Source organism: Vipera berus (genome assembly GCF_964194415.1).
Source record: "Vipera berus genome assembly, chromosome: 1".
In the NCBI taxonomy this organism is placed as follows: domain Eukaryota; kingdom Metazoa; phylum Chordata; class Lepidosauria; order Squamata; family Viperidae; genus Vipera; species Vipera berus.
Window position 1 is genome coordinate 187,811,986 of NC_138202.1, and position 17,062 is coordinate 187,829,047.

A 17,062-nucleotide genomic window follows, 5' to 3' on the forward strand; every position below is an offset into this window, starting at 1 on the left:
GAAACTGATTGGCACAAAAAGAAGGCGAGAGTTAGATTTAAAAAATTAGACTTGTCTCTTTCTTGGGATTTGTAAGAATAGAGCTTAAAAAATTTCTTTTAATGGGCTAAGGGGAATCTTTAAAAAATGTAAACTAGTTTTATATTTAGGTTTTAGATTGTTAAGGGAAAATAAAATTAAGCTATTAGAACATAACTCTGAACTATATTATAGAATCTGGAATGATATAATAAAAGACAATATTTTAATAATTGATGAACTATTAAGATGACATATAGAATATCTGTTGTAATGATATAGATATAAATTGATTTTATATTTAACTTTTAGGTGTCTAAGGGAAAGGAAAGTTGGCTATTAGAATTGATTTATATTATAGAATTTGGGAGGATATAACAAAAGATATTTTTCTAATAATTGGTGAATTATTAAGATGATAAATAGAATTTATTTGTAAAAAATAAGAATGTATTGAAATGAACAATGTAATTTCTGTAGACAGGATAATTGCTTTTTATTGAAATAGGGAAATGTGGGCTACCTGAAAATTAAGTTTTCTTTTATATATCATAGGCAATTCTAGGATATTCTATTGCAATTAGGTAAAACTTGAAAACAGGACATGGATATGTATAAGTGCAAATATATTGAAAATTCTTCTAATTGATTATGTCACAGTTAGAAGTGCATTAATTTATAGTACCAGCTGTGTATAACATAAGTTAAACAGTATAAGTTAAACAGTATGGCAACAAAAATCCAGCACAGTTGAATCTGAACGGCTGAAAGGAGGAGCCAAGAGAAAAAAACTCAGCATTGGATTGAAAAGAATTTGGAAAAACTGGAGACAGGAAGGTAAGGAGTGGAGATTCAGATTTCAACAAAAAATTAAGTATAAATTCTGCTGAACCGGTGCAAACCAACTGAATCCCATCACTGGTCATGGGTTATCTAGCTAGTACCAGCTGTGACTTTGACGGCCTAGCTATTAAAAGCTTAAACTAATTTTACGATAGTTCTAAAGCACCTAGTGATATGAAGAAATTCCCCATGTCAGGTTTCAGGGAACCATGGAACTCTCAACATAATTAGCAGCAGGATACAATTGAGATAGCTATAAGTAGCGAGTGTCCTTTTTTTGTACAAGTTTTTTTTTAAATTTTACATTCAGATATTTGTGAAGCAATACGGTGGTTGGGTAATCAAAAGTAAACAATAGCAAGTAACAAATTATTTGAAAATAGCTCAAGTTGCGTCAACAAAGATTCCCTCTCCGATTCTCTTAATTTTAACATAATCAAATGTCAGGTTTCAGGGAACCATGGAACTCTCAACATAATTAGCAGCAGGATACAATTGAGATAGCTATAAGTAGCGAGTGTCCTTTTTTTGTACAAGTTTTTTTTAAAATTTTACATTCAGATATTTGTGAAGCAATACGGTGGTTGGGTAATCAAAAGTAAACAATAGCAAGTAACAAATTATTTGAAAATAGCTCAAGTTGCGTCACTACCGACCAGGCAAGGCGCAATGGGAGTCAGGGCTGCAGGGGCCCTTTGGCACAGTAAGTGGCTGCGGGGTGCATGGGGAAGCTCCCCCTCCCTCACTTGCCTTATGGCAGCACCCCCCCATTCCTCCCCCCTGCAGTTGTTAAATTATTTGAATCCCACCACTGCCCAGGACAGTATTGCTGGCCTCCTTTTCAGTGGTTCCAAAGGAGCCGGAGAGATACAATGCCAGATTGTAGCGCTGTAGGAGTTCCCTAGTAAGAGGTACAGAGGCTTCTCACCCTTGGCCTGACTTAAAAATCTTTCTTATTTCCCTGAAGGTTGCCTAGTGTGCAACCATTGCTTAAACATTGTAGATGTAATTCTACATGCATCAAGCATTTATATAAGTATAATCTTCATAACAAGAATCAAAGCTTTCTATTATTCTCAAAATACTGGCTCATACAATAGTTTCAGGTTCAATTATTTATTTATTAAATTTATATGCTGCTCATCTTACTGTCAAGTGACTCTGGGCAGCTTGTGAACATCATAAAAACAACGGTACAAAACATAAAAATATTAAAATGAACAAAGATTAAATAAGTTAAAAATCCAGAATACTATAGGGTAGAGGCAAAAACTTCCTCATCCACTAACTACCTCCAACATGAAATACCCCCATTGGCCCAAGGGCAATCAGGGGTCCTTGGTGCTCTCTGATGCTTGTTTTCTTGCAGATGTTTCATTACCCAAACTAGGTAATATCATCAAGGGCAATCAGCAGAAATTGTTCACTTCATCCTTCTTTGAAAGTACTTCTCCCTTGGGTTCCACCATTCTTCAAGGAATTCCTCCATGCTGATTTCAAACAACAGGTAGTCATTGCTTAACAACAGAGCCTTGGTGGAGCAGTGGGCTAATGCCTCCTTAAGTAACACCAGCTGCCTGCAATTAGTGCAGGTTCGCATCCCACCAGGCTTAAGGTTGACTCAGCCTTCCATCCTTCTGAGGTAGGTAAAATGAGGACCCAGATTGTTGGGGGCAATTAAGCTGACTTTGTAATAATGCCGCTTGGGGGGGGTATGAAAGCCCTAATAAGCAGGCATATACATAGAATGAAGGCTACTGCTAAGCTTGTAAGCCGCCCTGAGTCTTCGGAGAAGGGCGGGATATAAATGGAATTAAAATTTAAAAAAAAACTTAATTGTGGCTTGACTGCAGCCTATTACAAAAATTTACAATTAGAGATGATAAAACCGTTAAAGGAACTGTTCCAGACAATCCAGAGGGGGGGAAAGGTGCCACCGTCTTGGAGAACTGCTTTTATTTCTTTGATTCCGAAGGAAGACCAAGATGCTACTCAAGTTAAAAATTATAGACCGATATCGCTTTTAAACACAGATTACAAGATATTTGCTAAGGTTTTGGCTAATAGACTGATGAGGGTTCTGCAACAGGTGATTCATGGGGATCAAACGGGGTTTATTAGTGGTAGGCAAATGAAAAATAATGTGAGGCATATAGTTGATGTGTTAGAGTTTTTGGAAAGGAACAACCAGATTGCTGCGGTGCTAATTTTTTTAGATGCTGAAAAAGCTTTTGATCAATTGAATTGGAAATTTTTGTTGAAAGTTTTAGAAAAAATGGATTTTGGGGAAAATTTTTTACAACCGATTAGGGCATTATATCCAAAACAAACTGCCTGAATTATAGTTAATAATAGCTTGACAGAAGCATGTAATATTGAGAAGGGCACAAGGCAAGGGTGTCCGTTATCGCCCTTGTTATTTGTGTTGACATTAGAGATATTATTGGTTAAAATTCGGAATTCGGAAAAAATTAAGGGGATTCAAATTGGAGATCAGGACTACAGATTGAGAGCATTCGCAGACGATCTGGTTGTTACAGTGACCCAGCCAGAGAACTCTGTTGTGGACCTGATGGAGATAATAACACAATATGGGAAGGTTTCTGGATTTAAGGTTAATGTACAAAAAACGAAAATATTGGCCAAAAATATGACATCACCGCAAAAGGCCCTCTTAGAAGGATTAACTGGATTTGAGATTGTTAAAAGGGTTAAATATCTGGGGGTGATTTTGTCGCCCTCTAATACAAAGCTATATAAAAATAATTATGAAAAGCTATGGGGGAAAATTCAAAAAGAATTGGAGAGTTGGGAAAAATTGCAATTGTCTTTGTTGGGACGGATTGCAGCAGTAAAAATGAATGTCCTGCCTAAATTTTTATTTTTGTTTCAAATGATACCGATTCTTAAGAAAGATTCTAATCTGGAGGAATGGCAGCGAGGTATCAATAAATTTGTGTGGCCAGGGAAAAAACCACGAGTTAAACTTAAGATTATGCAGGATACTCGTGAGAGAGGTGGCCTTAAATTGCCTAATTTTAAATTATATTATGAAGCTGCTGCATTAGTAGGAATAAGTGACTGGATTAATTTGACGCAAGGGAGGTTATTAAATCTTGAGGGCCATGATTTGTTGTTTGGCTGGCATGCATATTTGTTGTATGATAAGAAGGTGGACAACGTGTTTAGGGTGCATATTTTAAGGCAGGCATTGCTGAGAGTTTGGAAGAAGTATAGACATAAGTTAAGTTGCAAGATACCATTGTGGGCAATTCCAAAACACGCAATAGAAAATATACATGCTGGCTTTAAACATGATGTGACTACGTACAAGGAGATCCTCAGCTTGGAAAGAAATGTTTGGTGTTTGAAATCATATAGCCTCTTGCGAGAAGAGAAGGTTGTTCAAAATTGGTTTCAATATACTCAGTTACGGGCCAGGTGGAAAGAAGACCAGAAAAATGGATTTACAATGACTGATGAAAATTTGATAAAGCAAATTAGAAATCAGGGACCAGCACATATCAAACGGATATATCTTGCATTGATAGAGATTGACTCAGAAACAGAGCTTGTTAAGGACTGTATGATAAAATGGGCCCAAAACATCCAGGAAGTTATCACAATGGACACGTGGGAAAAGATTTGGGTGAGGAACGTGAAATTTACTCAAGCTCAAAATCTAAGAGAGAACTTTTACAAAATGTTTTATAGATGGCATTTAGATCCTAAAAAGCTTGCAAGTATGTATCCGAATTATCAGCCTAAATGTTGGAGGTGTGGTGATGAAGATGCAACATATTTTCACATATGGTGGACATGTAAGAAGGTTAAGGCTTTTTGGATAAAAGTCTGGTGGAATATGCAGAAGATTTTTAAACAGAGGATAAAGTTTTGTCCGCAATTTTTTTTGTTGGGAATAATTGCAGACGCTACAGTTGTGGACACCAAGTTGATGTTGAACTTAATTACGGCGGCAAGACTTTTGATAGGCCAATATTGGAAGAAAGAGGAACTGCCGACTATAGAAGAGTGGACTTTAAAGGTTTCAGACCTGGCAGAGATGGCGAAGATCTCGGCCTATTTGAAAGATCATTCGCAAGAACGCTATATTATGGAATGGACAAAATGGATTGAGTTTATCCAGAACAAGTATAGGGTTAAGAAGTTTTACGTAGCATTTGAATAAGTCTTCTTTCGTTTTTTTTTCTTTTCTTATCTTAGTTTCTTTTTATACATATTCAATATTATTAAGGCTTGTTTTATCCTCTATAAGCTAGAGAGTGATGGATTTTAGAGTTTATAGTTGTTAGTATATGATTGTTTATGATTGCTTTTTATATATATACCTTGTATTTAGCTCTGGGAAGTCGGGGAGGGGGAGGGGGGGAGGTAGGGGCGGGGGGAGGAGGGAGGGGGAAGGGGGGATTCTTAAAGGAAAATTGTATTTTAAAACTTTTCAATAAAAAAGGGCGGGATATAAATGGGGGGGAAAAAAACTTAATTGGTACTGCAACTTTGTCACTAAGTGAAGCAATCACTAAGTGGGAAATCATGTAACTGCAACTGTGCTTTCCAGATGGAAAGAGGCAAGACCCCTACTTGGTTTCAGCTTTTATTTGCCTTCTAACCTCTTCCCCCTTTGGAATGTTTGAGGGCATGCTTACTGACTTGTACATATTGAAAACAATACAGTTGTGTTGCAGCCTGCAACTGTGTTGTAGCATCCTCATTACTTCAACCCATCCCACCCAGTGTTGCCCTGGTTTGGTTCCTTTCTCTGTGGCCAGTTCCAATTTTGTTGATGTAGGGGGTGAGAGATCCAGCCCATGGCCATTTCATAGTGGGGTAGTGCAAGGCTCCATACTCTCTCCTCCTTTTTAACATTTGTATGAAACCACTGGGTAAGATCATCCAATATCATGGGATGAGCTATCATCAATACACTAATGCTACTCAGCTTTACATCTCCATTAAAGTGATGCTGTGACTGCCCTTTCTTAGTGCCTGGAAGCAATGGGGGCCTGGATGGGGGATAGTAAGCTTCAGCTAAATACTGGTAAGACAAAGTGGCTGTGGCTGTACACAGCCTTGGGATCCAAAAGTTTATAATCTTTAGTTCTGGATGGGATTGCACTTGTCAACTGCCCAGGAAATCAAGAGATTCAGACAGTTAAAATGAGTATAAAGATTTATTGCAAGCTTAAGCTCTCTATAAGAATCTGGCCAACTGACCACTAAGGAAAATGCATGGGAGATTCAAGCATTCAAGGTGGGCTGAACGTAGATCTCTTGCGGGCACACAGGGACTCATGACTCATTTGACCCCTCCCTTGGGTTCAGCCTGGTCATCTCCTACAGTACTACCCCAGACAGACCCAGTTTGCAACTTGGGGGTTCTTCTCTACAGAGAAATGAAGCAAACTAGCTGACTTATTTATGACAGCCTTAGCCTAAAAACAGACATGGCAGAATGAACTTGTCTTTAACATTCACTTTCATTCTTGGTCACCAAAACACTCTGAGCACAAAATGCAGTAGTTTTAACACTTCTTCATATTTTCATGGCAGACTTGTAGTAGCTGTTCCTGAAAATGAAGAACATGTTGGACTGTTGTGAAATGACTATTCTCCAATCACAGAGAAACAAGAAGAGTCTAATGAAGTTCCCTGGTAGTCATCCTTCTCTTTTCTGACATATAGGTCCTGATGTTGTTCCAAGCGTATATAGTCCAACAGATCTACTTACTGCCTTTCCATCCTTAACTTCTCCTTTTTGGGAGGGGAAGTGTAAGTATGCTTCAAGTTAATGGGCACGGAATATATTCAGGCTTCCATGTGAATGTATCTGGTAGCTTCTTCTATGAAATAGGATCATAGCTGATATAAAAATTGAAATATGAGTGGGTTAGGATGCTGAGCTTGTCAATCAGAAGGTCGGCAGTTTGGCGGGTCGAATCCCGAGTGCCGCGTAACAGAGTGAGCGCCTGTTACTCATCCCAGCTTCTGCCAACCTAGCAGTTCGAAAGCACGTAAAAATGCAAGTAGAAAAATAGGGACCACTACGGTGGGAAGGTAACAGCGTTCCGTGCGCCTTTGGCATCTAGTCATGCCAGCCACATGACCACGGAGACATCCTCGGACAAGCGCTGGCTCTTCGGCTTTGAAACAGAGATGAGCACCAGCCCCTAGAGTTGGAAACAACTAGCACGCATGTGCGGGGGAACCTTTACCTTTTATGTGTGTGTGTGTGTGTAATTTTTTTGGCTTGCTAAATACTTAACAAACATTTAACATACACATGCACGCACACACACACACACACACACATACACTAGATCAGATGTGGAATGAGGGTCCGCCTTCTGCAGGTGTTCAAAATTCTTGTGATCTATGCATGACTGTAAAGAGTGGGTTGCATCCTCCAAGAAATACCTCCATTGTAGAAGCACTGCTTCTGTGCCCAGGAATTCTTTATTGAAAATAGTTATTTTCAACTATTTTCATCTTCTTTCCTTCCTTCCTTCCTTCCTTCCTTCCTTCCTTCCTTCCTTCCTTCCTTCCTTCCTCCCTCCCTTCCTTCGTTCCTTCCTTCCTTTCTTTCTTTCTTTCCTTCCTTCCTTCCTTCCTTCCTTCCTTCCTTCCTTCCTTCCTTCCTTCCTTCCTTCTCTCTCTCTTCTTTCTTTTCCTTCCTTCCTTCCATCCATCCATCCATTTCAGTTTATTTCCAGTTCTCTGTAGCCTTTGAAAGAGCTACTGTCTTTTCAGTCTCTTTAAGAGAACTAACCCTTAGCGAATAAGCTTACTTATTAAGCTTACTTATTTAGCTTACTTACTCATGTGACTATGATAAAAACTGATTATTTACTTCTAGCTGGTATTGTTCAAGTGGTTGTGAATTCGTCCAGGTTTTTCTTCTACCTTCTACCTATCATGTGACCTCACATTTCCTTTGAATCTGCTGTATTGACCTTAGGTATTGAACAGCTTTTATAGTGTAGTGCCATCCCTGAAAGGGCCGCTAGAGTCCAGATTCATCTACCCCCTTTCTACATGTACCCAGGCTCTTCCCTGCTACACAGTCACTTGCCAGGTGTCTCAATATCTATCAATCTGGATATCAGTCTGCTCTGATCTCTCACCCAGGCACCTCCACTTGTCCAGCTTGGGTCACCTCCACTGTCCACTGGGGTGTCTGCTGCCCCTCTGTTCACTGGCTTGCCTTCTCGTCTGGGTCAACTCACCTCCAATGTCCCCTCTTGCCTTCAGGATTCCAGACAACTCAAAAGTCTTCCTGCCAAAATCTGACAGAACCCCTTCTCTTCTTTCCCCCCTCCTCCTCCATCAGCTCCAGGGCTATTCTAACTAAAAATGATCTCAATTTCTAACCTTGTCTGAGATAAATGTCTCCCACCCCCACCTTTCAAGATTCCAGCCAACTCTCTCACCAAAGATCTTCTTGCCAAAACCTAACAGAACCTCCCTTCTCTTCTTTCCTCACCTCTTCCTTCCCTCATCTCCCCCCACTATACACTCTCCCCAGCCAAAATTCTTTGTTGGGGAACTATTCTCCAATGACCTGGGGTGGCAGGGCCTGAATCAGGGGTCTCCCCCCCATTGTCTGAAATTCTAGCAGTGAGTACTTCCTCCCCTGTTGTGTGGCTCAACATATGTCAGTCTTTTAGGGAGTGATGTATTGCTCTTTTTGGCCTCTGTTCCCTGGGCTCGGCTGAGGCAAATGGGTCTTCCTCCAGGGATTCCTTGCACCCAGGAGTCTTCAGGGCTGGTGGCTAATTCTCTGGTTCTGTCTGCTGTGAGAAGTATGGGATGAATGGTTCTTCCTCCAGAAGCTTATCTGGCCCAGGGGTCTTTGGGGCTAATAGCTCATTCTCCCATTCTGGCATTGGTGCAGATTGCTTATCTGCTCTCCCCTCAGGGTCCCCGAAGATTTCTTCCTGTTTCCGAGTTTGAGGCACAAACTCAGGGATGTCTGGCCTAAATGGCTCTGGCCCCATTTCTGTGTCCCACGCAGGTCAAGCTGCCCTAATGTGTTCCGGTAAACATAACCAGTCCTTGTTCTCCTCCTCCTCCTCCTCCTCCTCCTCCTCCTCCTCCTCCTCCTCCTTCTGTGGGCTATGTTCGGGTCACTTGTTTCCTCCTGGCCAGGCAGAGTTCAGTTGCCTGTTGCTGGGGGGCTCCTACTGCCTCATTAAGAGGCAAGAGGTGATTTTATTGCCACATTTTCAGAGGCCCCCGCACTCCCCTCCCCCACACAATTCAAGTAGCTTTTTGCCAACAGTGTATGGCTGGAAGCTCTATTGGTCCTCCAACTTATGTTTTCTAGGAGCACCCAGGTTTCACAACATTACCTGATTACCGGGTTGCAAATCCTGAATTGTCACCTTCAGGTCATAGTTTCTACTGTTTTTTGTTCTTGGGACCCTGAAATGGCTTGAGCACTCTCGTATGCCATCTTCAATTTTTTTCTCATCTGGTCTATGTAACTCTGGTGTGAAGTGAGTGAGGTGTTGTCCATGGAGATGCCAAATGCTATATCCACCAGCAGTCAAGCCTCCCTGCCAAACATCAATTGGTATGTGGAGTGCCCAGTAGCATCATTTTTTGTGCTATTGTATGTGAATATAACAGTCCCAAATGTCCATGTAGTGCAATCAGCACCACCTCCCTATGTTTTTCCAAGAAGAGCAGCTGCCACTTTTCCTTGAACCCATCTGAAGGGCCCTTCCAATAAGCCACCCCTCCTCGGAGCTATAATTGGTCCCACTCTTTATACAACAATCAGGCTCCTTCTGGGGAATCGGTTAACAAGGCCTCTCACTGACCACTTCCCAGTGCCCTTTAGCCAGGTCACAAAGAGTCTTTTTCGCCTGATCCCTTTTCAAATCTTTCTTGGTCAAAACAAGGATACCCTCCCCTCCCACCTGGGTAGGGTTACAGTACAGTTGCTCCTCCTCGAACATGGTATTTGACCCCTCAGTAGAGAGTCTGGGCTCAATCAAGTCCATGTGCCTTAGAGTCATGAGGTCTCCTAAACAGAGCATTTGCATCCCTGTTCCCTGCTCCTGGCTGGCATGGCATGGAGTTTGGCTCTCAGGAGGAAATACATGATGCCTTGCTGTCCATCTTAACCTCAAACTCTGTCCAATATAGGTAATCCTTTGACTTATCCACCACCACCACCACCCACTTCAGTGGCAGGAACTACAATTTGTGAGTGGGGTAGTTCTTGGATGGAGTGAGGCCCCTACTGATATATGCAGTGGGTCTCAGGTGTGTGTTATGTTCCTGATACAATACCCCACCAAGGCTATCCCAGCATGTAACTCATGGGGCTGGTTCAGGTCAGTGTAGGCCAGGATGGGAACATAGGTTAGGCTCCTCTTCAGTTAGTTGAAGGCCTGCTCACACTGTCCTGTCCACTCCACTTGAATTGATTCCTGGGACTTCCTGGGTCCCTTCTCCTGGCAAGGCTGGCCTTAGCTGTCAGACACATCCTCTGCCCCCGCTTTCTTCAACAGATCATTGAGGGTGGTATTGTGTTGATTTTGTAGTTTTCTTGATGGTTTTTTAACATCACTATCAGGATACTGCAGAAGGTCTCAGTTGGTTGGGATCAGAGGCACTATGTTTCATATGGATTTGTTACTAGAGAGAAGCAGTGACAGATTTCTCTTTGGATCCACTGTGGTAGCACAGTGGTTAGAATTCAGTATTCCAGGCTAACTGCTCACAATTAGAAGTTCAATCCTGACCGGCTCAAAGTTGACTCAGATTTTCATCCTTCCAATAAAATGAGAACCCAGATTGTTGGGGACAATATGTTGACACTGTAAACCATTCAGAGAGTGTTGGAAAACACTATCAGGCAGTACATCAGTGTAATTGCTATTGCTATTTTCTACTGTTTATCCTGTGGGATCATATATGTTTCTGTTCCTTCTCTCCTGCAGTTCACTAGTTGAGGAAGTTGCTGGGAGTGGGGTAGTCATTCAGAGATGACTGTGTTGTTGTGCAGATATGTGACAATTGTTTGGAGGCAGTTGTGAGAAAGGTGGTACTCAAACTCAGGAAGATAGCTTTAACCCTTTTCCAAGCTGTTTGTAAGGTCAGCAAAAAGGATCTTTGTCAGTTCTGACTGCAGGTTATAGATGTTCCTGAACTGGGATAGCCTAGTTTAGTGATACTACTCTTGAACTCCACTGAAATTTGTAAAACTATTTTCCTTGATTAAATGGGATGGCAAAACTGGATCTTAAAGAACTGCCCAGGCTGTCCATAAGCTACAGGACCCCAATTTAAGATGTATAAAATCCTAATGGATTTAAAACAGAAGTATTTAAAAGGCCATCTCTGGTATCAACCAACTGATGCAGTAAGATCAGCTGGAGAAATTCAGTCATAGGTGTGACTTTTTTTCAATGGTAATGTATTATAATTCTCCTACAGCATCTTTGTTTAAACAGTAGTTAAGGAAATAGTTGTTCAACTGGGAATTTATTGCAAGAATAATATTTTTATATACACTGCATTTCATTTAATTTCTAAAACTACTCAATATTAAACTTTTTTTTCAATTTTTCCAAAATTTCTATTTTTTTCCAGAAAAAAAAGGAAAAAACAGTTTTTTTCTCATGGCTTTAAAATTTCTGGAAATTTTACATCTCTACAAGTTCAAACACATTTGGAATTTTGGAAGATTACAATGGGTATGTTCACAAAATGGTTGCAATACCATATTTGCCAGCAAGCAGTTGCGTACCAGGGACTTATTGAGGTGCACCAAAATTCTTGAAAATTATTTGATGGAGATTACATGCCAAACGACTGCTGCTGCTATTACTAATTATTATTATTTTTAAGATGTTGAAGCAAGAATCTTGGGAGCACATTAGTATCACTTGGATCATTTTCTACATACTTCTGCTCAGTGGTGGGATTCAGCCAGTTCACACCACTTTGGCAGAACTGGTAGCTAATTTTTTGTTGCCCTTCCGGAAGCGGCATCCACACAGAGAACCAGTTGTTCACATATTTGAATCCCACCACTGCTTCTGCTGTATTGTAAAATATAATAATAAGCAAGGACATATAAAATACCTTTTTTGCAACAATAGCATGTCACTCAGTAGTGAAGGAAATCCTGGATGGAATCTAGTGATACTTCTTTATCAAAATTCTGTTACTGCTGACAGAACTATAGATGTTGATTTTATTTTCTTGCAGTTCCATGAAATTTAGATTTTTGTATGGTCCCCAGCTTTCCTAAACAGATTCTAAAGATCCACAGTGGCTTTACAAAAGAGAAGGATGGAGAGGAAAGGTCCATTTTACGAATAGATTTCTGCCCATGCAGCATTGAGTCCTACCAAGAATAGACCCTGGTGCCAACTTTCTCTCCATATCTTCTCCAGGAATATTCGTATATGGCCCACTAATTTCAGAGGAGTTATTAGTAGAGACTAATTAAATCTTGAATTATGGAGTAAATATGGGAATTGCAGATCCATTAGCTGGTTCATTACAAATTTAATTGGATTGTATTGATCCCTAGAAAGCAAATCTTGACCAACGCACTCTAGAAATGAAAACACAAATCCTCAGAGCTATCTAAAAGAACTGCACAACTCTAGTATCATTTTCAGAACATTTTCAAGGCATGGCATTATATCAACAGGGAAATTAGGAGGAAGAAATAGTGCTGTTCTTCAATTTGCTCTATGTCACTTTATTCTTATCATGCAGCACTACTATAATTTTAAACTTAATGAGAATCAACCAGAGAAATTAAACTTAGGAGTCAAAACCCCCCAAAATATAAAATGGTTAACAATGAGAAGATAATATAACTCAGATTATGAAGTTGAACAATGTCTTACAATAATTAGATTGTTAAAAAGGTTTCTTAGTCTTATTGACATTAATCTACAGAATAACATGTTATTTACCTTAATTAAAATTGCAATTAAGTTACAAGCCTTTTTGAAACTACATAGAACACTTGATGCATTTTAATAAAACAAATAATTGAAAACTTGAAAATACCAAATAGATAAAGATTGTCAGGCTATGGAAAAATATTATACAAATATAAAGCTGACTTATTTTTCAAATTGACTATTTACCCTGAACCAAACTTCCAACATCCAAAATTAGAAGTTCAGGTTAAAATGTGGAAAAGTTCAAAAGGCCTGTCAAACTGAAACACAGCTAGAAAGAAGATCTTTGATGTACCTAATCCCTATTGTTTAATGTTGGGCTTTTGCTTTTAAATGCTAGTGCACAGCATGCAAGCTATGCCCTCCTGTTGTGCAACCCAGGGCACTTTGGGTGGTAGGGGGTGGGGATGGGGAGAAATGTTCTGTCTCTGTGAGAAAAAGCTGACAGGTCAAAATGCTTTTGGAGATCTTTTTTAAGAAATTGTGTGCTACAGGGAGCAAATAAGCATGCTGTGTGTGCTGGCAAAAGCTAGCAGTCAGTCAAGTTTTTATCTCTTAATGAATAGAGACTGCTGAAGTAAGGATTAGGTAATTGAGTTTATAATTAATTAGCCATAACCCTCATCAGATAAAGCAGTTGTTAAGATTTTTTTTTATCTCCTTCTCTCCTCAGGGCCTGCCCTTCTTTGTCCTTGTCTGACAGCCAGCACTTATCTTAGGCCTTCTCCAGGCTTTTGCCCATCAAAACCTCCCCTTCCCTTTTGCTGTTTTTGGTGGTCAGCTGAGGCCCTTATTGTAGCCTTTGGTTCACAATCAGGCTAGCTGTCTCATGCTGGGATGATGAATTAGCAGTAGGAGGTAACAGAGAGGTGATTTCAGATTTGCCCACTGATAGCTTATAGAGCTTTTTCCTGTTTATTAGGCACCCTTGTCTGCTGACACAAAGAGGTTAAAAAGATAGCTGTAGTAAACATATATCCTTTCCCCTGAATTTTAGGCTGTTTCAAAGAACCCTTAATTTCTTCTATGTGCTTGATTTTATAATAATACTGATAAAATAAATGGGATTTTGTACTGTTTGGGTGTCCTTATCTCCTTTTCTTTCTGGTATAAACTTGACTGTTCTGTCTTATAATGGTGCCTACCTGGCTCTGCAACTGCATCAAAACTTGCAGCATCAAAGACATCTAATTCTAGTTGGTCTTCAGCATTTTTATGTTCCAAGTCACTTGATGGATGCCTTTTGGATTTTAAAGACATTTCATAATACTCTTACAGTTAATTTTAGAAAGCTTCCTCTGTTCAAGAAACTACAAAGCTGTTATTATTTTATAGAATTTCAATGCTGAATATGTGAATAATTTTGTAGAAAAAAGAATTATTAGGGTTTTTTGTGAGCATATTCTCTGGTATTCTTTGCCTTTAAAAGGCCATCATTGATTTCTTCCAGCAAAGTATGCAGTATGTATTATTTTTCTCAGTTTATTAATTCCACCTTTTCTTTCTTTATGCAATATCACAGTTTAAAAGAATTTGAAGGTTTTTTTTAAAAAAGTTATATACAATCCCTCCTAGTCTGGGTTCTGTTTACCTTTAAATAAAAATATTATGCTATTTGTTTTGTTTTGATACCAGCTTTCTTTATTTTTACTACACACTTTATGTGTAGTAAATATTAACCATTAAGACTGCATTTTTGATTCCTTCAAAATGTTATCCTCTCCATCTCATTTTCTTCTCTTTTTAACTATTATAATTTCTTTTAGTAGTTATTTTTAATGATGTAAATGAAACTTTGTATATGTGTATATATAAATGCTGGTCAAAGATTTAAATAAATAAAAGATACCTACCTACTTAACTTTATATAGCATTACATAGGGGGAAAGCCTGTATGTTGGATTTCATCCCTAAATCTGCTTCTGTTTCAGCAGGAAATGTAGCAATAGTAGAAATGTGGTAAATGAAAGGTATTTCTTCAATTTAACATGGAATTCCTGTTCCTCCATTGCTTGTCTGTTTTGTAGTTGTGGTCCTGTTAGAGTGATACAAAGAAAGGATTTCTGCTCAAGTTACTCTTTTACTCAGAGGGTGAAATGTGAGTGAACTGGGATGTATGTGTATGTGAGAATGTGTGTGCTTGCACTGTTTGAATCTGTTCAAATGCAACTAAAAGAGAATATGAGCCCAATCTGGATTTTTAGTGAGTGCTATGGAATGATAACTCTGGTGAGAGCAGTTTTAAATTCCTTTCACATACACTAGCTTTAGAAGTATGAAGTATTATTCACTGCCTTAGTAGTTTACCTGAGGGACAGAATAGAAAGGACACATATATAATAGCAGTCATAGACCAAAGAAGGTACAATATTTATAAAAGAATCTTTTGAGATTTTTCTGAACTTTTCAATTTAATTATAAGTCTTAAAACTGGCTCAAAAATGACAAAGTACTCCCATTTCAAATTTTCATACACATACTTATTCCTAAATAAGAGTTTAACTAGTTTGGTATTGTTGTTTTATTTACCAAATCATTCTTGTGCCAATTTATATGCCATTTTATTTGGCAATTTGTGTGCCAATACTTGACAGCCTCCATTACTTCTGAAAGCAGCAGATTAGCTTTGAAAGTATGTGAGAGGCCCACATATCTTCTCATTTAAAGAGTTGCACTGCCTTTTTAGATTCGGTACAATGGAGCTATATTTTAAGGCAGTGCTTTTTTTCTAAAAAAAAAGGTGCCGGAACTCAGAGGTGCTGTCACTGGGAGTGATGCTGGTATCTTGCTACAGCGCCACCGCCCATCCTTTGCACCCCCGCCCCTGCGGCTCGGAGCCACATGCAATGGGGATTCCCCTCCCCATAGCCACCGTGGGGATTCCCCTCCCCGCAGTTGCCATGCTGCAGCCCATGCTGAGCCCCCCACCTGGAGCTGCTCCGAACCCCGACACAGAGCTGTGTTCCTCATGCAGTGGTTTCCAGCGCCAAACAGCTGATGGCCTCTGGCACCAGCACTCATTCACTTACTGCCCCGTCGCTTCCACATGCAGTAAATGAGTGAGAGAGCAAGTGGAGTTTGGAAGCGTTTGGAAACGATGGGGCAGTAAATGAGTAAATGAATGAGCAAATGGCGTTTGGAAGCGTCGGGGCAGTAAGTGAGTGTCTGAACGAGCAAATGGCGTTTGGAAGCGACGGGGCAGTAAGTGAGTAAGTGAATGAGCAAATGGGGCTTGGAAGCGACAGGGCAGTAAGTGAGCGAGCGAGCAAGAGGCCTTTGAAAGAGACAGAGTGAGTGGGGGAGAGACTGAACGAGGTGCCTTTGAAAGAGATGGAGGAGTGAGTGAGAGCGACTGGAGGCTTTTGTGAGCAAAGTGTGAGTGAGTGGGGGAGCTTTTGCGAGTGAAGGGTGAGAGAAAAAGTGAAAAGTGAGGGGCAGAAGGGAAAAAGAAAAGGCACTGACTTCTGACTTCCTCTGTTACAGGAGTAGAAGGAAGCATTAACATTGAACTTCAACTTTTTGCTTTTCTATAATATTATAAACTAGCCATTTCTATAACAATAAATGAATCTAACCAATGAAACCCAAAATACCCCCCCCCTTTTTTTAGTCATCAAATTTTTGACACCTTGTTAAGCACTGGTGGTGCTTGAATATTGTCATGTCCTAAAAGTGGTACAATTTCTGAAAAGGTTGAAAAGCCCTGATGTAAATGCAGCCTAAATTGTTTATTGCCATCCTATTTGCAAATAATATCTTACTTGTGACTAAACAAAATTTTAATGTACAGATAATACCACAGATAATACCACCAGAAATTATTTTAGCCTTTTTAATAAATATTGTTATTGATGTTAAGCTCACCATGGAAAACATCATATATTGTTATGTATATACTAGGTTAATTATTTAAAGACTGAAGTGCAACATAACTAGATTCTAAATAAACTATTTTTCAAAACACACAACAGTCCAAACAGTAAAAGTAAAGTCCAAATTAAGAATATTTCATTCTTAAGAATTGTTTAATTTAAAGTGGTTTAGATGGTTATAGATTCAAAATAGTTTTCAAGAGTATTTACAAAAGATACTATTTTTCTAGCATCAGCTAAATTAGACATATTACATTGAGAAAAATGTTTCTCATTTCTTTCCTGTTACCTTTATTGATTTCATTGCAGAGATGTTAACATAGAAAATAGATTATTTTGTTATCTAATTTTACCTTCCAAAAGACAGAAGCA

General features: G+C 39.4%; 1 protein-coding gene across 1 annotated transcript in view; it reads left to right on the top strand.

The window, feature by feature from the left end:
- Nucleotides 1-13,518, top strand: part of LOC308674458 (arf-GAP with GTPase, ANK repeat and PH domain-containing protein 1-like) — a gene marked incomplete at its 3' end in the record, with an annotated part of 309,655 nt that extends 296,137 nt beyond the window's left edge. The window contains exon 10 of the mRNA XM_081338915.1: nt 13,492-13,518. Coding sequence (XP_081195041.1) covers nt 13,492-13,518 — 27 coding nt within the window. The remainder of the gene's footprint in view (nt 1-13,491) is intronic.
- Nucleotides 13,519-17,062: the final 3,544 nt, after the last annotated feature.